At 47.4% G+C, this 23,572-nt stretch overlaps 1 protein-coding gene across 1 annotated transcript in view; it reads left to right on the top strand.

The window, feature by feature from the left end:
- Positions 1-10,363: 10,363 nt before the first annotated feature.
- Positions 10,364-23,572, top strand: part of LOC146347636 (myomegalin-like) — a 38,468-nt gene continuing 25,259 nt past the window's right edge. Inside the window, 2 exon segments of the mRNA XM_084850983.1 lie at positions 10,364-11,805; positions 22,483-22,602. Of these exon segments, the coding sequence (XP_084707109.1) occupies positions 10,729-11,805; positions 22,483-22,602 (1,197 nt within the window). The 5' untranslated portion in view covers positions 10,364-10,728.

Here is a 23,572-nt window from a genome sequence, read left to right as displayed (position 1 = left end):
ATATCTGTCAGTGGGCTTTATGAGTGCAGGCAACCTTTCAGTCACATCTCTAATCTGTCCCCCCGGGAGACAACATACCTGGCAAGTCCACGGGTCTTCGCGACATACTTGGGTCTCAATCCCACGCAGCAAGGAGTCTCCCACTACTACCACTCTTCTCTTCTTCTTCTTGTAGGCCTGGATTTCATCGTCTCTGTTTGACTGACCTTCAGCCTCTTGCTCACTCTCATGCAGGTTCCCCTGTGATTCTTCCTCTGCAGGCTGTCCTCCAGTCTCATCCGCAAGTACCTGGAATTGGTTCCACAGCTCCACTGCTTCCACTGGTGCAGAGTGGCGTCTAGTTCTTCTGCTCCTAACTGTCACCCTTTTCCAAGGAGTATCCTCTACTCCATTTTTCTTCACCTCAGCATTTCCCACTGCCTCATCTTGCTGTTGCTCTTCAAGCTTCTGGTCTTCCCTTTGCTGCTGTAGTTCCCCCATTCTGTCCAAGAACTCTTCGTGTTCTCTTATTCCCCGGAGGGTCGACAGTCGCCGCTCCAGTCCACTTACTTTTTCTTCCAGCAGCATGATCAACTTGCACTTGTTGCAGGTGTAGGCCATGTTGTTCTCAAGCAAGAAAACAAACATTGCACACACCTTGCAGGTCACTGCCACTGGAGAGTCTTGTCCTTCCATAGCCTCTTTTCCCTTTTTGTGTCTAGCTTTGTGATTGTTCTAGACTAGCCTGTGCCTGCTCCTCTACTCAGTAGAGGTTAAAAGCAGAGTCCCACTGGTGTGAAAGTGTGTGTTACAAGACAAATAAATGGAAAAAAGTTAGTTTAAAAAAAAAAATGTTAGGGGCCTCCCCCTTGACCTCCCCTGCCGAACTCCCCTGGCCAACTCCTGTTTGCTCCCCCTGTCCGCTCGCTCTGTTCACTCGCTCTCTGGGAGCTTGCCTGCTTCTGTAGTCCCTGGACCAGCTGGAGCAGCTTGCTCTGCTCTGCTCTGCTCAGCTGGGAGGCGGGAAACAGACTGAAGCTTCCCGCCCAGTCAGCTGCTGGGAGTATTCAGGCCCCACCCCTCCAATTCAGTTGGAGCTCTCAGAAGCACCTGGTGAGCTCATAGCCAATCAGAAGGATAAAGGGCAGCCCCCTGGACTTCCTGCAGCCCACTTACCTCTTAGCCTCTGTCTCCTTTGTCTCTTCAACCACCGCAACTCCCCTGGCCAACTCCTGTTTGCTCCCCCTGTTCGCTTGCTCTGTTCACTCACTCACTGGGAGCTTGCCTGCTTCTGTAGTCCCTGGACCAGCTGGAGCAGCTTGCTCTGCTCTGCTCTGCTCAGCTGGGAGGCGGGAAACAGACTGATTCAATTCAGTTAACACAAACTCTGTGTTAACTCCAATCAGAGGTCAGAGATAACCTGGGGATACCATGAACTCAGTCAGGGCTTGCAGGACCAGCTCTTGTAAGCCCTGGCCAAATCCTTTTCTCCACGCAGAGAGAAGTATGGAGCTCTGTGCCACTTTCTGCAAGGTTTTTTTTTTTTAAGTGGGTGGGTTGGGGTGGGGCCAGATGATATCATGGAAGGGGACAGGAGTTCAGGGTGGGACCCCTGCCCACCCACTTAACATCATCCAGCCTGTTGGCCCTCTGGTCCAACACAAATTGCCCGCCCCTGATTTAGGTGTTCAGATTCCATATGCAAGACAATTAGCTTGCAAAGCTGTTTGTTGTCTTGCAGTGTTCTTTGCTTGAATCCAGCAAGCTAAGCTTTTGTGCAGCTTACCTTGATGGCAATTGACATTTGTAGGAAGCCTAGCTGAAGGGTAACAATAAAGGACAAAGTCAGTCAGGAAATCATATCTTAAAGCATGAGGGAGGAAGTTGAACTCTAATGTCAGGTACTGTCTGATCAACCCGTGAGATATGACTGTTCTTTTTGAGATGGTGGAATCTGATATCCGGGATTCTGTTTAGCCCAGCTCCAAGTAGTGTTTCCATTGGGGGTGGGTTTCCAACAGCCCCTCATGCATTGAAAGAACATGTGAGGGGGCATATGACTAGCCCCATTCCCAGCTGGTCTTCTGGCCATGGGTTCAGAATGCAGCGGAAGAGGCTTGCGGGTGTTCCAGTGGAGGCAGATAGAGCTCCTCCACCTGCAAGGGCATCCTGGCCCAGTCAGGATTCCCCAACCCAACCTGTCATGTGGAGGGACTCTGCACATGCACATAGGAACCCTTCACACACCAGCTGAATGCATGGCCAACAGGGGAATTCGGCCACTAGGCAGTTGGCGGCAGGAGTTGGGCTAGCCCACATGGCCCTGCAGCCACCATTACACGGTCTTTCCATGTGGTGGTAGGAATTGTCTGGAGTCCCATTTTATATTCGCCAGAAGCAAAATTGGCTTTCTTTTCATTCTAGGAGTGGTCCTGCATCAGCATGTGCCTTAAGAGGGAACTAATTCAGTTAATTGGCGACAAGTATTTGCCTCCTAGTGGTGAATACGCTGCAGTCTAGGAGCTTAATGCATATCTCTCACTTTATTATACTTATGGAATGATGCATAGGTGGGTTTGGACCACTCTCAATTGGGTCATCCCTTATGAGTGATGCAAACTCTATGACTCCATCTACATGGGGTATCATGTGCCATCTGAAGCCACTCTGCCAGCACTGGGAAGAGCAGCCACTCACCCCAGGGCTGTCCAAGTCTCCCATCTCCCACATTCCCACCATTATCTCCAATCTGAGATAAGAGATAACAGTGGGGATTTCTTCAGGGGCAGGGCTTGGAGGCCAAGGCCCGCCCACTGGAGGAACCCAAGGAGGCTTTGTGGGCCAAATGCAGAACCTCCACAGGCTGGATTAGGCCTGCAGGCCAGAAGTTCTGCATCCCTGTTCTATGCCTTGTTGGAGATCATGAGTACAAAATAGGGAAGGTGGTAGATATTCCAAGCAGATTTAAAGTGGAGTAAAGAAGTGTCATCCTGTGATGTGGCATAGGCAGAAATTGTTATAAAACCCCATATGGAATATTGGCTGTGGATTCCACAAATATGTTTTATTTATTTATTAAATTTATTAATCGCCCATCTGGCTGGTCACCCAGCCACTCTGGGCGATGTACAAAAACAAAACAGTTAAAACAATAAGATTCTACATTAAAAACATCATAAAAAATACCCTAACCCACCCCAAATGCCTGCCTGAACAACCACGTTTTTAATGCGCGGCGGAAGCTCATTAAAGAGGGGGCATGGCGGAGTTCCCTAGGGAGGGAGTTCCACAGAGTGGGGGCCACCACAGAGAAGGCCCTTTCCCTTGTCCTCACCAGCCTAGCTGTCCTGGCTGATGGGACAGAGAGACGGTCATCTGAGGCTGATCTTGTTAAGCGGCCTGTCTGGTGTTGCTGGAGGCGCTCCTTAAGATAAGCTGGGCCGGAACCGTATAGGGTTTTAAAGGTCAAAACCCCTTCAACTCCTTCAGCACTGGAGTGATGTGATCTCGCTGGTGGCTGCCTGTAATCAGGCGAGCCGCTGCGTTCTGTACCAGCTGCAGCTTCCGAACTGTGTTCAAGGGTAACCCCATGTAGAGCGCATTACAGTAGTCTAGATGAGAGGAGACCAGGGCATGTACTACCGATGGGAGCAGATGGTCAGGAAGGTAGGGGCACAGCCGCTGTATCAGATGGAGTTGATACAACGCTGTCTGGCTCACAGCTGACACCTGAGCCTCCATGGACAGCTGGGAGTCTAAAATGACCCCCAGGCTGTGGACCTGGTCTTTCAAAGGTAGCCGTACCCCATTCAACACCAGGTCAACATCCCCCAACCTCCTCTTGTCTCCCACCAAAAGTACCTTGGTCTTGTCAGGGTTCAGCTTCAGCTTATTCCTCCCCATCCAGCCACTCACCGTCTCCAGACATTAGGGCAGGGATTCTATGGCTAACCTTGGTGAAGATTTGAACGAGAGGTATAGCTGCGTGTCATCCGCATATTGATGACACCACACCCCAAACCTCCTGATGATAGCCCCCAGCGGCTTCACATAGATGTTAAATAGCTTCGGGGAGAGGATGTGTGTGATTTTCAAGCTCAAGCTCTCAAAGTGAGAGGAAGTCCTCCCCAAGGAGGTGTGGGCAATATGAGCTTCTCCCATATCCATTCTCCTGTTCTGTGAGCTATCAGAAAACACTTGTAGCCACCAAGTAAGATGGAAAACTGAGAAGCCTCCTGTGCAGCAGCTTTAAGGTGATGCTTGGGAAAGCTTGAACTGAAGTCTCATAAACATCACTTATAATCTTTTGCCATTCTCATTCTGATTCCTGTTGAAGAGAGCCACTTTGGTCTCTTTGGTTTGGACACAACAGCAACCACCTAGATCGGTGATGCACATACGTCCATATCCCTGCGCAAAAGCCATGTGAGACTCAGCTTTGTAGGTCCTCTGGAGGTAAAGACGTCAGCTTGTGTCATGTTTGGTTCTGTCTCTAGGAGGCCCAGTCAGCAAAGACCAAAGCAGAAAAGATGACAACATTGGCTGAGGCTGAGAAGGAACGCAGCAAGGAACTCAGGAAAGAGCTGATGGAGTTCTCCAAGAAGCTGGATGAGACCAGAAAAAAACAGGCTCTTTTGGAAACCTGCAATGTTACTCTGGCAGAGAAGGACAAGTGCGTATCTATGGGTTTTGTTACCCTGATATGATTTGTGTCTGCCACTCATAAGGCAAAATCTTCTGTCAAGTTCAGGGAATTCTGGATTTCTGAACCTGCAGAGCTGCACAAGCTTATTTATCTCTCTTTTGTTTGTGTTTAATTTCGGGCCTTGTTGCTATAAGGTAATTTCTCCTTCATTTTGCTTGTTAGTTTTGTGTTTTGGTACCCCTGAGGGTAGCTGGCTTCCAGAACAGTCAATGCCTCTGTGAAGTACTGATATGCTCCAACTGCCCACACAGAAAACAGTCATGCCAGATGGCCACCCCACCTTGTATCATGTATGGGGAACAGTATTATGTCTTTGCTGTAGCCAAGTTAACCAGACCATTTATCTTCTGTAGGAGGATTGAGGAGCTGACCTGGAGTCTGAGAGACAAAGAGCAGCTCCTTGAGCTGCTGACCACAGAGAAGCAGAATCTGCTACAAAGTTCGGAGGAGCCCAGGGGAATGAAAGTGCAGGTAATAATGCAGTGGAAGGTCTCCCAGCATCCACCCTTTGCAAATACAATATTAGTGGTGCTCTTGCCTTCAGTTCAGCCCATTGTCCTTGCTGCCAGTAGAACATAGCATTAGATAATGTGTCTGAGAGATTAACTCAGAAAGAAAGCGGACTAGGATTCTTGAATGCCAGGTGAAGGAGGGCAGGAAACCACGGCTGTGGGACATACATTCCTCGTAGTCCCTCCTCCAGCCATGCAATATGCTTACTTTGCATGGGAAGTGTTTTAGCTTTACCTAGAGGCCATGAACCAATGCGTGCTTCCAGACGACTCTTTTATAGTACCACCGGCCTGCTTCATTCACAGAATTTTATGGGGGTCCACATGACGACGTCTTCTGTCTGTAACCCTCCCATGTTGTCCCACCATTTCTTCCATTTTTTTCTTACCACAGAAGGTCTGTTAAGAAAAAAAATGGAATTGCTGCATCCTTTTGATGGGTAGTGCCAGGAGCCCTCCATCTGGAAGCACTCTGGGCCTTATAACCTGCATTCTGTCCCAATCCAGTCCTCAGATTCCTCAGATCTATAGCAGAAGCACCCCCATAGATCCAAGATCCCTTCCAAATTAGAGTATTTTGCTGGTACACTTTGAAAAGAGAGCTTCAGCTATTGGGCGGTATAAAAATGAAATGAATGAATAAATAAATAAATATGAAAAGCCTAACCTCAAAAACACCATGCTGTCCAGAAAAATGTACTCCAGAGACATGTTCTCCTTTGTGCGACATGCCTGCAGCCCAAATACAAAGACAATTCAGTTTGCACATAATGAATGAGGTGACGGTCCTCATTGCAGGCAGTGTTAATTTAAGCTTGCAGGCTTATGCTATAGCACACACAGACAGGGAGGGTACATTGTTCCAAAGAATACCCCCACTCACCCCTCCTGGGGCAATATCAAGCCCAGAGCCACAAACATACTCAAGTAAAAAAAAAATAAAAATAAAAGGAAGTTCACAAAATGGTTCAGGAATGTGGGAGCAGGGTGTGTTGCTTGTGGCTAAGCTTCATCCAGCACTTGCAGGAACTCCTGTAAGTGTTGTACAAGTGTGCCCCCCCCCCATTCCCTTGCTATCTCTGAGCTGTGATTGGAGGTAACACAGGTATTCCCCTGCAAGCTGCTTGCACTCCATCTGTGGTCAGAGATAACAAGGACATCCCTCTCCCCTCCTCCTCACAAAGCCCCCAATGGCCTCCAGGCCAGAGGGCGGGGCCTGAGGAGGGGGTGGAGCCTGTGGAGGGAGCCCAAGGCTACAGAGGCCAGATGGGCAACCTCAGTGGGCTGAAGGATGGCCACCCATGGTCTTGAAGGTGACTAGAAACTCTTAGGGGCTTCCCTATTAAACTGAAACATTGCTCTCCTTTTGTCTGGGTCCAAAACAGATGGGGCAATGGATTTATCTCAGAGCAGCACCATTCTGGCCCTAGGTATCTGTTTCTCCACAAGACAGTAGAACTACATGCAAGGTAGACATTAGAGTAATGATCCCATCTGTGGCAGTGAATGCAGGAAATTTGCAGCTGCTTGTTACAGACCTTCACATCTGGCAACAGCCGAAATTATGGCAAGATGGAGCTACAGCTTTGGAATCTTCTGGGAAGCTTCTAATGACTGTGACTTCAGAATGGGGAGGTGTTTCTGTTGCAGCGGCAGAAAGAACACCCCCCTGCCCACCCAGCCCTTTTCATTAAGGTGCCTTCATTCACTGTCTGGCACCAGTCTTCCTCCTAGACACACAGATTATTCATTATTCTGGCCTGTGTTACTTAGCATCCTGCCCTCCCGTCCCACCATATTTTTGCAAAAATTCTCAAGTGCTTACGGATGGATTGGCCACAAATGTCCGAAATCAGAGTCTAGTAGCTTCACAGCACAAAGGACAGGCGCGCTTAGCATTGGTTCACTGTCCACCAGCTCCACACAAGCTGCCAGATCCTGGTTTGTAGAACAGGCTCTGGCTTCTTCGGACGAGCTCTCCCAGCGCCTTGGCAAGCAGAGCAGCTTCTGGGCCAGGCAGGACCAGCAGTCTCTTTTCCCCAGAAGGCAAAGGTGCAAATCACAATTCTCCAAGGAACTAAAGCAATCTCCTAGTTTCTTGCTGCAGTCAGCAGCCCTCTGCCCATTTCACTCTTCATGAAACAAAATACCCTTAAACGAGAACTAGCACAAGCCACAGCGTGCTCTTCTTTCACTAACCATTTGCCCTCAGGACTTTGGCTTGAACACTCACCTTGGTCAGGTGGGCACACATTAACTCCATGTACAATAATCTCCTCCATACCATGGCACAGCATAATATGATATTACTTTCCATTATACATTTGCCTTTACACTTTTTACAAGCCAAAGGAACTTAAAATATACAAATTAATTCCCATCAACCTTTCTGGGACTTCTTCCTATACTCTACTATATGGCAAGCTTCTGGGGTCCAATCTGATACACATGTTGTACTTCTGTTTTAACCCAGCAGGGCAAATTGCAGTTTTAGAGGGTTGCAATTAAAAAAACCCACTTTTCCCAGTTGCAGAGTCTAATTTAATTTGGGATCCCCTGCAGTTGCTTCAGAACCTGGATCTCCTGCAATTCATCTAGTGTGGCTCTCAGCTATGAATGGCACTTCTTTATTTGAGGCAAACACTTCCATAAAGTGGCATTTTAAGACTATCAGCTTCTTTAGAATGGAACAAATGCACATTTATTATGGATGTGTCACAGGGGATTCTGACACTTTTCTTTGAAATAGTGCATCTATTGCAGGAATACCATGCCTTTCCAGCCCTCAAACTGCAATATTTTGTTGATAGGAAGTGTGAGCAACCTTTTTGGCCCTGAGGGCGGCATGCAATGCTGGCTGATGGTGCAGGGCTACATGTTCATGCATGTGCACACACACATGCATGCACGCACATCTCAGCACGTACTGATGTGAAGATTTAAACCTCACTCACTTCCCTTCAGGGGATGGGATAGGGGGTGCTTTCAAATCTGTTTTCAGATAGCAGCAAGGAAACAGTGATGTGTACCAGGATCAGGGGGTAGGGGCAAGGTTAAGCCTTTTCCCCACACCCACAATACTGCCTTGCTTTTTCTTTACTGTTCAGATTCAGGAGTCATCTTCTGACACCCCCATATCAGCTGTTGATAGTTTCTCTCAAACTCCTATACCAGGGGTTCAGAAACAAAAATGGGTGACTAGGAACAAAATTGCCCCGCACTGGATCAGATGATGTCAGTAGGCATGACCACCCCCACTGATGTCACACCTTCCACCCCCCACCCATGTTGCCTTTCTCTGTGCTGTGAGAGGCTCAGCATGGAGAATGGGCTTCAGCTGGTGCTGCGAGTCCCTGGCTTTGTGCAGCATGTGCTGTCCCCATGGGGACGCTGTATGGAAGGACTTGGCTAGTGCTGGGAAGAGTCACTGCTCCTCCCAACACTGGCTGAGGCCCTGCCTTTACGTGGTCTGCACCACATGAAGCCACTGGACCAGTGCTACAAAGACTGGCCACTCCTCCCTGCACTGGCCACATTTCATCCTTCACACGGTGCGTGCTGTTGCCATGGTGAAACCATTTGGCTAGTGATGGGAAGAGTGGCTGCTCATCCCAGTGCTGGCTGAATCCCCTGCCCTCCACATCCCTGTTATCTCTGATCAGAGAGAACAGCGGGGATTCCTCGGGTGGGGGGAGACACCCATGGAGGCTCCACGGGCCAAACATGGAACTTCTGTAGGCTGGATTAGACCTGTGGACCAGAGGTTCCACATCCCTGCCCTATATCATCATGGAAACAGAAAGTATTTCTTGAACACACCAGCTTGGATGCCATCTTGCATTCCAGTCTTCCTGTTGAGAAATCAGCTTGGGAACGTTGACTTTAAGACTCACTATAGTCAAATTAGACTATATTAGACTTAAGGATGATATTTCTAGAAAAGTGAGTTCCAAAAAATTAACAAAAAACACCTCTTGCATCCTGTTTCTGGGGAATTTAACCTAAAGGACGATATTTATTTTTATGGTCTGTAGATTTCCCGTAAATTAGGGGGGGGGGGGTGTCTGTCAGGGACTACAAGTTTGTGCTAGATCAAAACAGTAACTTTTAAAAATGTGTACCTCTAACCCAGGGACAGGCAATGTGGTGCCCATGGGCACCAACATGCCCCCAGATACCTTTCTTGGCACATGCTAAGGTGTTCTACCCCTCTCACGGGGTTTGTGTATATGAACACATTTTCTTATCTCAGAAGCTGGGATTGCTGTGAAATAGGTTTCAGTTGGTGCTGAAAACTGCGGGTTCAAAGGACTGGTTTAGCGTGTTGGGGTCAGACCCCGCCTCTACCTTGTACTCAGTCTTTGGGGCAGGTTACTTGGCCTTTGGCCTGCCTCCTGTGGCAGCCATTTTGTGGGGGTGCCTGAGACAGTTTCTCAAACTACCAAATGTGCCCACAACTGAAAAGGTTGCCTATTCCTGCTCTAAAACTGAAATGTGAAGGAAATTGTCTCCAGTATTGGCTTCCACGTTGAATGTTGCCCTAGTATTCCATCTGTTCGGTGTTACAATATATGCAATGTCTGCCATTAAATAATTTTCCTTGAGGAGGAAAAAAGGCAGGATATAAATGTAATAAATAAATAAATGAATGAATGAATACCAGGAGGGATCTCCAGAATGGCAGCCATGTTGTGAAATTAAGGCTGCAATCCTGTACCTTTGCACTTGGAAGTCCCACTGAAAATGAACATGCAAAGAATCGCAATGCAAATAATGTGGCCTAGTGGATGACGGGTCACTTTATACATGTGCCAGATAAGCATCTAGTTTGCCCATGCAGACATGAAGCAGAGTGCTCTGCAGCCAGACTCAGCCTCTTGCATTCAGACTTTCTGCATTTCTAGAAGTGTGTTCATATTTCAAATATTTTAGGTGTCGATATGAACGTTCTGGTTTTACATGCACACTTCCCCACGTCGCTCCTCTAGGGCCAGCACTACAGCAGGGCGCGGTCCTCGGAGCGGAAGAACGACCAAGTTGCCTTGTTAGCACGTTTTGGCGCACGAGCCGCAGGGAAACTACAATGCCCACGAACCTCTTCGCGCGACGCGTGCGTGTTGCTGCCGCCCGTGGCCGCCATCTTGAAATCTGAGCCACAATCTAACCAGAATCTGCCCCTGCAGCATCTTTCCAGCATCTTTCCTCGGGAAAGGGGGCCGGGGAGGCCTCGGCTCCCGGCTGGTCTCTGGTGGGCGCCCCTCTCGGGAGCAGGGGCCGTGGCAGCGGCGCTTCCAAGCAGTCGCGCCCCGCCTGCGGGTGCCCGGCTCCCTGACGGGCGGCGGGTCCTTGAGCGGGAGGCACGCCCTGTGCTGCCGCTCCGGCTCCGCACGGGAGAGGGCCGGCCTGGCCGCGAGGCTGGGGCTGCCCGGTCGCTCGGGCTCGCCCCGTGGGGCTGGCGGAGGCGGGGGCCCGCCTGGGCGCGAAGGCGCAGGGAGCGGCGGGGGTGAGGCCGGCCGCGAGCCCGCCGGGAGGATGCGCGACGCCTGCCGGATCTGCGGCCGGGAGTTGTGCGGCAACCAGCGGCGCTGGATCTTCCACCCCGCGGCGCGGCTGAGCCTGCAAGCGCTGCTGGCGCACGCCCTGGGCAAGGAGGTCTCCCGGGACGGCAGGGCCGAGTTCGCCTGCAGCAAGTGCGCTTTCATGCTGGAGCGCATCTACCGCTTCGACACCGTCATCGCCCGCGTGGAAGCGCTGTCCGTCGAGCGCCTGCACAGGCTGCTGCTGGAGAAGGAGCGCCTCAAGCTGTGCGTCGCCAGCATGTACAGGAAGAACAACCGCGGCGAGGCCGGCGGCGTCTCCAGCCTGTCCGACGCGCGCTACTCGGCGCTGCTGCAGGAAGATTTCGCCTACTCGGGCTTCGAATGCTGGGCCGAGCCGGAGGAGCGCGCTGCGGAGCCGCACACCTGCCACGCCGCCGAGAGCGCAGGCAGCCGCCCCAGGCGATGTCGGGGCTGCGCTGTGCTGCGTGTGGCGGACGCAGACTATGAGGCCATTTGCAGAATCCCGCGGAAAGTGGCGAGGAATGTTTCCTGCGGCCCCTCTGCGAGCGTTTGCAACGAAGAGCCGCCTGTGGGTGAGCCGGCGGCGGCTGACCTGTCCTCGAGCGGCAAGGCTCCTCTGGATGAAGAAGGCATGGAAGAGGAAACTCCCCGGTCGTCTCTCGAGTCCTTGGAGACGACCCTGGCAGCCAGCCCTTTGCGCCAGAAAGACGAGGAGACGGCCGCGGAGGCAAAGAGGAGTGGGAAGTGTGGCTGTTGCATAGGTGCCCGCGGTTTGGCACTGCATGGGAACAGGCTGGACATCGCGCTTGGCCTGGTCAAGGCGTTTGATTGCAAGCCGGTCCAGAGCCCCAGGGGGAGCAAGCTGCCTGTCCCAGTCAAGCCAAGCCCTCTTTGCCAGGGCCTGATGGATAAGAACACTTATCCTGGCTTCCCAAATGTGGCAGTGAAATCTCATTCTGGATCTGCCTTAGCCTTTCCCTCGGAGATGTCTGACCTTCAGGAATTGTGGGAAGACCTGTGCGTGGACTATATGCCACTTCGAGTTAAGGTAGAGGACATTTCTGCCCCTCAAATCCTTGAGTGCTGACTTCCTCTGCTATTGACAAATTTGTTGTGGTGCAAATGAGTCATTATTTTTGCTGTCCATCTGCAGTTTACTTGCAAGTTCTCTTGCAAGTTAATTACTAAGCAATTAACAGATTAATTCTGTTAATCACTTAGTGGAAAACCAATTGAAGCATTATAGCCAGAGCTGAGCCTTGCTGGGGTGTATATGCTTGTAACACCTTTAGAAAACCTGATTCAGTTCAATTTTGGGATTATAGATATTCTGCAGTCAGTGAAGGAGTGGTCTTTTTTCTATAATTTTGGGACTGTTTGCACAGAATTGCACTCCTGCTCCTAGTTATTCATGTCCATAGGCATAATTGCTGGCAAGAAAGACTGCAACCCTATGACATTGCAAAGGTTCCAGAGTCTATTGGTCTTCAACTGGTAGGCCATGACCCATGACTGAGTTGCCATCTGACCTAGGTAAGTTTTATAAGCTAGAGAGAAAATGTCAGCTGTAGATAAATATAGGAAAAATCATATATAAGAAAAATAGTAAGTGGGTCCCAAATGCAGGCTGAAAGTAAAGGGCAGTCGCTAGATCTGGAGAGTTTGGAGTTCAGTGTACTAAAGAGTAACATGCTTTCCATTTTTAAAAGATACTTGATTTAACTTTCTGTCTTGAGTACTTTTAAAGATATGTAAATGGAAGCTGTGTTTTTGCTGCTAATCTGCAGTTTATTTTTCTGTAATGGAGACATCCTTTTCCCCCATGCCCATGTGCTTATTTTCCATGGCAACAAAATACTGTCATCAGCCAGGGTGATGACTTTCACTGAAATTGCAGCAGCAGAGAAAGCTGTTTTGATCCCAAACATGTCTCATTATGAAGCCGCAAGTGGAAAATCAGAAATGTGCCAACAAAGTAAGTTTGCCTGAAAACTTTTTTGAGCAAGTATTGTATTCTTCCCCTAGAACATGGCAAAAGAGTCTGATACTACCTTAAAATTCTAAGATGATGATGCCTCCCAACATTGGGAGCTCATCTGGTGTAGTTGTTAGAGCAGCTTCCCCAACCTGTTGCCTTCCAGATGTTTTGAACTACAACTCCCAGCATTCCTGACCATTGACCATGCTGGCTATGGCTGATCTGATGGGATTTGAATTAGGTTGAGGAAGACTGGGCTAAAGTGTCAGACTTGGACCAGGGAGACATGGAATCAAATGCCCACAAGCCATAATGTTCAGCTTGGGCTTGCCCCTAACGCACCTCACAGGGTTGTTGCAAGAATAAAAAGGTGAAGAGGGAAACTGTGTTTACTGCCCTGAGTTCCATGGAGGAAGGGTGGCATAATACATAATAAAGAAAGAAATTAGGGCTTGGCAAGATGCTCAAGTGCCTTATTTATTTATTTGTTAGATTTATTAGCCGCCCATCTGGCCAGCTACCCAGCAACTCTAGGCAGCGTACAATACTATTAACGCAAAATACAACGAATTTACATAATCAGCTGAACAAAACACTGCTTTAAAAAACCCTAACCCACCCCAAATGCCTGCCTGAACAGCCAGGATTTTAAAGCCCGGCAGAAGCTCATCAAAGAGTTTGACTTTAAAACTCCACTATAAGCTCTATCATAACAACAACAAGAGTCCAAGGGGTAGGGAGAAGACATGTAAAAAGTGGGACAAAGTGGGACTCTGCTTTTAACCTCTACTGAGTAGAGGAGCAGGCACAGGCTAGTCTTGAACAATCACAAAGCTAGACACAAAAAGGGAAAAGAGGCAATGGAAGGACAGGCCTCTCCAGTGGTGGTGACCTGCATGGTGTGTACAATGTTTGTTTTCTTGCCTGAGAACAACATGGCCTACACCTGCAACAAGTGCAAGTTGATCACGCTGCTGGAAGAAAAAGTAAGTGTACTGGAGCGGCGACTGTCAACCCTCCGGGGAATAAGAGAACACGAAGAGTTCTTGGACAGAATGGGGGAACTACAGCAGCAAAGGGAAGACCAGAAGCTTGAAGAGCAACAGCAAGATGAGGCAGTGGGAAATTTATTTATATTATTATTTATTATTAAATTTATTAATCGCCCATCTGGCTGGTCACCCAGCCACTCTGGGCGATGTACAACATACCATAAAACAATTTAAAACAATAAAATTCGACCATAATTTTTTTTTTAAAATACCCTAACCCACCCCAAATGCCTGCCTGAACAACCACGTTTTTAATGCACGACGGAAGCTCATTAAAGAGGGGGCATGACGGAGTTCCCTAGGGAGGGAGTTCCACAGAGTGGGGGCCACCACAGAAAAGGCCCTCTCCCTCGTCCCCACCAGTCTAGCTGTCCTGGCTGATGGGACAGACAGAAGGCCATCCGAGGCTGATCTTGTTAAGCGGCCTGTCTGGTGCTGCTGGAGGCGCTCCTTAAGATAGGCTGGGCCGGAACCATATAGGGTTTTAAAGGTCAAAACCAACACCTTGAATTTGGCCCGGAATACAACTGGTAACCAGTGCAACTCCTTCAGCACTGGAGTGATGTGATCTCGCCGGTGGCTGCCTTTAATCAGGCAAGCCGCTGCGTTCTGTACCAGCTGCAAATGCTGAGGTGAAGGAAAATGGAGTAGAGGATACACCTTGGAAAAGGGTGACAGTCAGGAGAAGAAGAACTAGACGCCACTCTGCACCAGTGGAAGCAGTGGAGCTGTGGAACTGATTCCAGGTACTTGCAGATGAGACTGGAGGACAGAGTGAGCAAGAGGCTTAAGGTCAGTCAAACAGAGGCGATGAAACCCAGGCCTACAAGAAGAAGAAGAGAAGAGTGGTAGTAGCGGGAGACTCCTTGTTGCGTGGGATCGAGACCCAAGTATGTTGCGAATACCCGTGGACTTGCCAGGTATGTTGTTTCCCGGGAGGATGGATTAGAGATGTGACTGAAAGGTTGCCTGCACTCATAAAGCCCACTGACAGGTATCCCTTTCTTCTCATCCATGTGGGAACAAATGATACCGCCAAGCAGAGCTACGAAGAGATCACGTCAGACTTTGAAGTTTGGGAAGGAAACTCTGGAACTTTGGGGCCCAGATAGTTTTCTCATCCATCCTTCCAGTAGTTAGAAGAGGGATAGAAAGGGAACGAAAAATACTCTGGGTGAATGACTGGTTACGAAGGTGGTGCTGACGAGAGAGATTTGGATTCTGGGACCACGGCTTATACTTCCTGAAAGATGGGCTGTTGGCAAGGGACGAGTTGCACCTCACAAAGGCTGGGAAGAATGTGTTTGGCCACAGCATGAAGAACTTCATCAGGAGGGCTTTAAACTGAATCCTACAGGGAAGGGAGATGTAATGTTGGGGGTGACAATGGATGTAGTCACATGCACTGCAACGGAGAGAACAGCTCTGATAGCGCCCAATAGTAGTCTTCAGACACATGTAGGACGAAAGCCAGACTATGAAGCACATGGTCTTCGATGTCTATATACTAATGCCCAGAGTATGGGAAACAAACAGAGCGAAGTTGAACTCTTAATACAGGAGGGAAATTACGACTTGATAGGTATAACTGAGACTTGGTGGGATGACTCTCATGACTGGAATACAGCAATTGAAGGATAGAACTTGTTCAAAAAGAACAGGAGGAACAGAAAGGGAGGTGGGGTTGCACTGTATGTGAAAAATACATATCTCTGCACAGAAATACAGGAGGAGGAGCTTGGTAGCCCCATCATGAGCATCTGGATCAAAATAAATGGAGCAAAGAATACAAGGAACATGATGGTCGGAGTCTACTACCAGCCACCCAATCAAGGAGAAGACAAGGATGAAACTTTTGAAAAGCAAATAGCCAATGTTTAAAGAAAGCATGATGTAGTAGTAATGGGGGACTTCAATTTCCCCAATACTTGTTGGGAGAGAAATTCTGCAAAACATGGCCCCTCCAGGAGATTCCTGACTTGTGTGGCGGATACATCCTCCTACAGAAAGTAGAGGAAGGAACTAGTGGATTGGCTATCCTTGACTTGATCCTAAGCAACAGAGATGACTTAGTGGATAAAGTAGCAGTTACAGGAACTCTGGGGGAAAGCAACCATGTTGTACTTGAGTTCTTGGTTCTACGGGAAGCAAAAGCTGAGTGTAGTCAAACGCGTACCCTGGATTTTAGGAAAGCTGATTTTAATAAACTCAGAACAATGATCAGTAAGGTCCTATGGCAGGCAACGCTAATGAGAAAAGGCGTCCAAGATGGGTGGGAGCTTTTAAAAAAGGAAATTCTCAAGGCACAATTACAAACAGTTCCAACAAGAAGAAAAGGTGGAAGACAGCAGAAGAAGCCAATGTGGCTTCACCAAAAGCTTAGGGATGACCTGAAAACAAAAAAGCACACATATAGGAAGTGGAAGGAAGGCCGAGTAACAAAGGAAGAGTGCAGGCAGGTAGCACAGAATTGCAGGGATGGTGTCAGGAACGCTAAAGCTGAGAACGAGTTGAGGTTAGTAAGGGATACTAAAAACAACAAAAAGGCTTTCTTCAGCTACATGCATAGTAAAAGAGAGGTAAGAAATGGTGGTTCAGCTATTAAATAAGGATGGCAAAATGATAACAGGTGACAAAGAAAAGGCAGAGGTGCTCAATTCCTACTTTGGCTCAGTCTTCTCCCGAAAGAGTGTCTGTGAGCCCCCTGGCAAAGGCGAAGTACAGGCTGAAGGGGCAGGATTGCAGCTTGAGATCGATAGGCATATGGTCAAGGAACACCTCATTACTCTGAATGAGTTCAAATCTCCAGGGACAGATGAACTGCATCCTAGAGTAATAAAGGAACTGGCAGAAGAACTCTCAGAACCGCTGTCTATTCTCTTTGAGAAATCATGGAGGACGGGGGAAGTGCCAGATGACTGGAGGAGGGCTAATGTTGTCCCTATCTTCAAAAAGGGTGAAAAGGAGGAACCCGGGAACTACAGCCCAGCCAGTCTGACATCAATCCCTGGGAAAATTCTGGAGCAGATGATAAAGCAATCCATATAGAAGCACCTTGACAACAATGCTGTCATTACTCAAAGCCAACATGGATTTGTCAAAAACAAGTCCTGCCAGACAAATCTGATCTCAGTTTTTGATCAAGTAACTTCCCTTGTGGACCGTGGGAATGCTGTAGACATCATATACCTCGACTTCAGCAAAGCCTTCGACAAAGTGCCCCATGATCTCCTGATGAGCGAACTAGCTCAAAGTGGGCTAGATGAAACGACGATCCGGTGGATCCACAGATGGCTACAGAATCGGACTCAAAGAGTGCTCATCAATGGGACCTTCTCAAACTGGGGAGAGGTAACGAGTGGGGTACCGCAGGGCTCAGTCCTGGGCCCAGTGCTCTTCAACATTTTTATTAATGACTTGGAAGAGGAGGTGCAGGGAATGCTGATCAAATTTGCAGAGGACACAGAATTGGGCGGGATAGCTAAAAGTTTGGAAGACAGAAACAAAATTCAAAGTAATCTTGATAGACTGGAGCGCTGGGCAGAAAACAAGAGAATGACATTTAATAGGGATCAATGCCAAGTTCTACACCTAGGAAAAAGAAACCAAATGCACAGTTACCAGATGGGGGATACGTGGCTCAGCAACACTACAAGCGAGAAGGATCTTGGAATTGTTGTCGATCACAAGCTGAATATGAGCCAACAATGTGATGTGGCTGCAAAAAAGGCAAATGCTCTTTTGGGCTGCATTAATAGAAGCATAACTTCCAAATCCTGGGAAGTCCTAGTTCCCCTCTACTCAGCACTGGTTAGGCCTCATCTGGAGTACTGTGTCCAGTTCTGGGCACCACACTTTAAGGTAGATGCAGACAAACTGGAGAGGGTTCAGAGGGCAACAAAGATGATCAGGGGACTGGAAACAAAGCACTATGAGGGGAGACTGAAAGAAGTGGGCATGTTTAGCCTTGAGAAGAGAAGACTGAGGGGAGATATGATAGCATTCTTCAAGTACTTGAAAGGTTGTCACAGAGGATCTCTTCTTGATCATCCCAGCGTGCAGGACACGGAATAATGGGCTCAAGTGACAGGAAGCCAGATTCCGGCTGAACATCAGGAAAAACTTCCTGACTGTGAGAGCAATACGACAATGGAACCAATTACCTGAGGAGGTGGTGGGCTCTTCCACACTGGAGGCGTTCAAGATGAGGCTGGACAGCCATCTGTCAGGGATGCTCTGACTTGGATTCCTGCATTGAGCAGGGGGTTGGACTCGATGGCCTTGTAGGCCCCTTCCAACTCTACTATTCTATGATTCTATGAAAAATATGGAAGTGTTCATTTGGCTCCATTTCTCCTTTGTAGCCAGAGAAGATAGCCCTCCCTGCTTTTTCTAACCTGAAAATTTTCCTCGTTTGATTCATTCATTTAAAGCATTTATAACTATAAAACTTTTGAAAGTGGCATACAAGCAGGTTACAGGAGACAGGGTGTTTTCAGTGGTGCCCCAGATCTTTGGAAGTTTCTCCTTTGAGATCTTCAGGAGGCCCCTCTTGGTTGCCCTTGAACAGGGCCCTGAAGATTTATATGTCTCCAGTAGAGTTTCTGTGAATGATTTTATTCTGACTTCCTGCTGTTTGTACCTGCTGTTCAGTATTTATCTTTGGTATTAGTTTTTAAATTATGATTTTGAGACACCTTGTGAGGACATTGTCCTTCAAGAGGGAGAAAAGTATTTGAAACAATTAAAATTAACCAAGTTTAAAATGCAGTTAATAAGCAAATAAAGTAACAGAGGACAAACAAGTTCTTAAAACAGCATAAAATACAAGAAGTACTTTAAATGGAAGTAAAATAACAACAGTTTAAAAGGCAGATGGTTGGTTTATACCCCATTCCCCTTGAATGACTGATAACAGCTTTTAGAATTCATACTGTCCTGCTTGTTACTCTGCCACAGATGAATTTTCAGTGAGCTTAAGGCACAACTTTTCTACATGTTTCTGCAGCTTTTATAACTGTGGGAAACTGAGAAAATGGGCATGACTTGCATTGCTGGTTTAGCCTTAGTTTACTGTAATGCTGGGGAAGATACAAATCCTGACCCCATAGATCAACATATGACCTGAAAATAAAAGATGATGAGAGGAGGAGTTCATAGAGGCTGGTGGAGCAGTGGAGCCTTCGTCTGGCTCTCTACTGGATTGTGACCAAGGATGTTTATATTACTTGGAAAACAGAAACAATATGATGTGGACTTCTCTGACCCCCCCCCTTCTGTTTCTCCAGATTACTCTGATTTATAAATAGCGATGGATTTTAGGCCCAGTTTAGAATAGAACTAGTTCAGTTGGGTTCAGCTCTCATTGGTCCTTAAACGTTAACCTGTTCAAGCACAGGCCCAATTCAAATTGGGCACCATTGCCTCATCTCCAGTCTTAAGGTCTCTGCTTCAGCCAACAAAATTAGTAAAGTTCTGTTTTACACATGAGCCCATATACAGAGGAATGATGGGATAATCTTACTCTGTTCTCACTACAACCTTGCACGATAGGTTAGGCTGAGATTGTGACCTACTCCCCCCAAACAAGTGAGTCATGGTTTCACAGGTATCTGAATCCAGGTCTCCCCAGTTCACACCCATTGTGCCAGCTGCAGTACTACACTGGATGTTGGGACTGCTCTTCTAGCTGTGTTCAAACTTGAGCAGTAGTAGTGTACAGCAAATCATCGAAAGCTCGTCTTAAAAAGTCCAATGATCAATAAGCATCACATGCACACTATAGGAAGTTACAGTGGGCAACAATGCATGCTGGATAGGGAAAAGGAACAAAGTGTTAAAAGACAGAACATTAAGGATCGTTTTGCTGCATAGTGCTAATAGTCATTTTTCCAACCATTCCAGAAGTCAGTGCTGCAAAGCTAGTGCAGTCAGCCTAGCAAAGCTTGTGCGGAGTGAGCTGCCATTCCGCTGTGGTTTCATTTTGGCTGTTGGGGTTGTTTGTTCCTTCCCATTTTGCCTTCGCTTAACATGCTGACTTGTGCGTTTATGAACTAGTAGTCTTAGGACTGAGTCACACTAGCCCTCATTTGCTTTTTCATCTTTTTTGTTTCTGTGTTTTTTGAATTGCATGGATTATTTGCACCTATGGAAAATTGGTCATTTGTTTATTTAAGCATTTTTAAACTGCCCTTCATCCTTTCAGATACCATGTATGATTAAAATAATACAGAATACAATACAAACACTAAATGTACACAAGATACTTGGAGAAGAGCCTCTCCTGGTTGCTTTGTTATATTAATTGCTGGTCTGCTCTAGAAGCTGTGTGGATCTTCTCAAATTGCTTATGGAGCACTAGCTGTGTTTCTTGTGATCAATTCTCACTGCTAACTTGTTTGGTAAGTTCAGTCCGTACAGAAAAATGAAGCAATGTACATTTGGACTGAAATATACACACCGAGAAGCTTTTATTGTGTTCACCTAAGAGAAGCAGTAACAGAGCTAGGTGCTTTTCTCTTGGTTGTGGAAGACAGTTTACATGCAGAGAAGTGACAAGCAGCTTCCCAACAAAGAGACTGTTGTGATAATAAAGAGGCAGATACTGATACTGGATGAAATGCTGTCACAACCATTATTAAATACAACAGCACAATGGTTAACTGGGATGGGTGAAAAGATGAGGGTGTAGTGGAGCCCCCTGCCGTACTCTCTGTCCCCAAGGAACTGGCCTGGCTGTCCATGCTACGCGTGTTCTTGGGTGCTATGCTCACACTTGAACCTAACAGCCTGTAGTAAAGCCTTGAGCACTGTGTGAAGGTTAGGCTGTGTGCAGGTGTCGTCTTCAGTGGGTACCAAGATCAGACAGCCAGTCCTTGCTCTGCCAGCTGGCGAGGTACAAGTGATTCTCCCTACCTGGTGTAGCCCCTCCTCTCCCAGGGTTACTAGGACAGGAGAACAGATCACATTTTGGAGTCCTACTTCTCCCCACACACACATACACACCAAATGGATGCTGGGCAGCATGGGACAAAACCTTTTATAGCCTCACCCCAAGTCTCACCCTGCAATTTCGTAATGGGGCTGGAATCCCAGCCCTTGCAGGACTTCCACCCTCTCCATGTCTCATGATAGCCAGGATACTCCAGTCATTGCAAGACTGGCCCCCAGGCAGCGTGGCGCCACCTCTTCTGGCCACAGCGATCTTCCCCCTTCTTCATGGCAATTTCAGTTCATGGGGGAGGCCAGGGCAAAAAAACACTAGTTAATGGATTGATTTAGATCCAAAGTAAGAAGGTTGTGACAAGGAATAACTGACCAGAACTGTTAGCGGTAACATATTGTCTTTGCTCAGAAGGGGCTGCGCTATAACATAGTGAGATAAAGATTGGGCAATTCAGGTTTCCCCCAGAAAATGTTTGTTTTAGGTAATTGTGACAGAGAGATCAGAATGTAAATCACTTCAGTACAGAGAGGGTATTCCATGCCAAGTGTAGGAGAGACTAAATCTTTCTTTAATCACATTTTGGTATACACTAATGACAGTGAATAGATGAGTTGGTGGGATTAGAATTATAATGGAGATCCATACAGGAGAGCATAAGAGGAGCACTTGAGTGACTTTAGATGTGCCCTCCCCTTTAAAAACCTCCAATCTTTGTGGCAGTGTTTCAAATGGAGGGTTTGTCATGTAAATATTGCAGCTGCCAGTGACTGACCTGGATAGTTTAACAACATTCCCACCACAATAATTTTCTCTACCAGTGGCTCCAACCAACAGGGAGCATAGAAAGTCCTGTCAAGTTCTACCTGCACCTTCCGCTCCGATGGGAAGAAAGAGTTATGAGACATTTTGAGACCTGTAAATCAAGGGCAGTGTGTTGATATGGCTTACAGTGCAGATCCCTGGGCAGTGAATTTCCTAGGCTGATGTCTGAAGCCTGAAGCACAGAGTTTCATGGGTCAGCGTACAGTAGTGTCACACCAGTCTTTGCTTTACATGCAACCCTGGGAAAATTGTCAAAGAAGGAGATGGTTTTGCTAGCTTTACAGGTAAGAACTTCAGCAAGAGCTCTAAATAGGTTCTAAGCAGGAACCTGAGCCCCCTTTCACTTTCTGTGCTTCCTTGGTGACTTGAAGAGGTTTGTGAGCTGCCATGAATGTAATTGTCTGGCAGGCAGCGTAATAATAAATGAAGTAACATTGGATTCTTGATACTGACCCTAGCAGCTCCTCCTGATACCACTTGAATGAACAAAGTAACAATGGCTTCTGCTTAGGATTGCACTGTAAATTTAACACTATGCATGTTAACTCAGAAGTAAGCACTATTGAATTCAATGGGGCTTACACCCAAGAAAATGTGTATAGGATTGTAGCCTTTGTTTGGTCAAGTTAGGAGGAAAGAAGAGGACTACATGTTCAGAAATGGAACTGAGACAAAAAGGAGGAAGAGGGAGAATTAATCTTCATATTTGAATTAGTAATCAGAGAAGTATCAAGAATTTGAGGAGAAAATTGAAATGTCATGTAAATGTTTATAAAGAAGCTGTGTTCTTGGAATTGAATAGTCCCAATGCCATTCATTTACCAGCCCACCAGCTCCAACCAGTGCTCATGAACTGCATAAGAATAGAAGATAAATAAAGTGCTTATCTCAGTAAACGGCACTTTTTGTTATTCTTTTTCTCTTCAGAATTTGTGTGCGGATCCACAGCAACTCACTCAGTGTGACTTGTCACTGGGCAAACAAGCAACTGAATTAAATAATACAGAACTGCTGGAAAAAGTCAGGTGCTTTGATGCTACAAATAAGGTACTATTTAAAATGTCAAAACAGCTATAAATACGTTTAGGTAAAGTGCATGTATATAAAGCCAACATGTGGTGAGAGAGCAGGATCGCATCCACCAGTGGCCTACCTCATTTGGTGTGATGGACATAACTGGCACCTGCTGGCATCTATGTGCATAGAGGCTGAAGTACATTTTCCTGATACGATGCAGTCCTTACTTTTACAATCCATATTTCAGGTGTTATGTATTAGGTGACAGTTGGATACGTTGCCCAAGACATGGAAATGCACCTCTAGGGGACAAGCAGACAAAGTCCCATTGCCCTGCCACAGTTGATGCTACATCATTTCCCCTAAAGCAAGAGTGGGGAACCCTTTTTAGCCTGAAGGCCAAAATTGGCTCCAGGCCAGCAAGTCAGGGGCCACATGCCAAAGTGGGCAGGGCTGCCTACTGCTGGCATGTGCTCCCCACCCCCCGACATGATTGCCCAGACACACACCTTCACACGGAACACACAAACACACAAAATACATTCCCCACCCCACCCTGAAAATGCACAGTATGGCAGTTAGGCAGTTGCACAGCAATTAAGTCTTTGAAAAGCCTCCATTGGCAGCCGAAAACAACAGAGATTTCCCCTGCCTGGGCAGAGGGCAGGGCATGGGGAAGAAGCTTGTGAGCTGGGGGGGGCGGTGCTGAAGACTCTGTTCAGGGAAGAGGTTCCCCATCTTCACCCTAAAGTAGGGGTGCAGAATCCCAGGGCCAGGGGCCAAATTCAGCCCACTTGGGGATCCAGTCTTGTTCTCTGGGGTTTCCCCTTTCTCCATCCACTAGTCATTGGTAGTTTCCTGGCTTTTGTGCAGTTTCCCCCCCATGCTGAACGGTTGCATCATCTCTCCTATGACTTAGTTAGTGGAAGTAAAATATGCCAGTATCTTTCTGTATTTTGGCTCCAGCCTTTGGCCCCACCTGTCAGGAATGAATCTGAGC

The sequence above is a fragment of the Heloderma suspectum genome, chromosome 4 (genome assembly GCF_057233095.1).
Source record: "Heloderma suspectum isolate Gila_16-S chromosome 4, 16-S_ref, whole genome shotgun sequence".
Lineage (NCBI taxonomy): Eukaryota > Metazoa > Chordata > Lepidosauria > Squamata > Helodermatidae > Heloderma > Heloderma suspectum.
The sequence above is the reverse complement of the archived record's forward strand: the minus strand, read 5'-3'. Positions and strand labels throughout refer to the sequence as shown.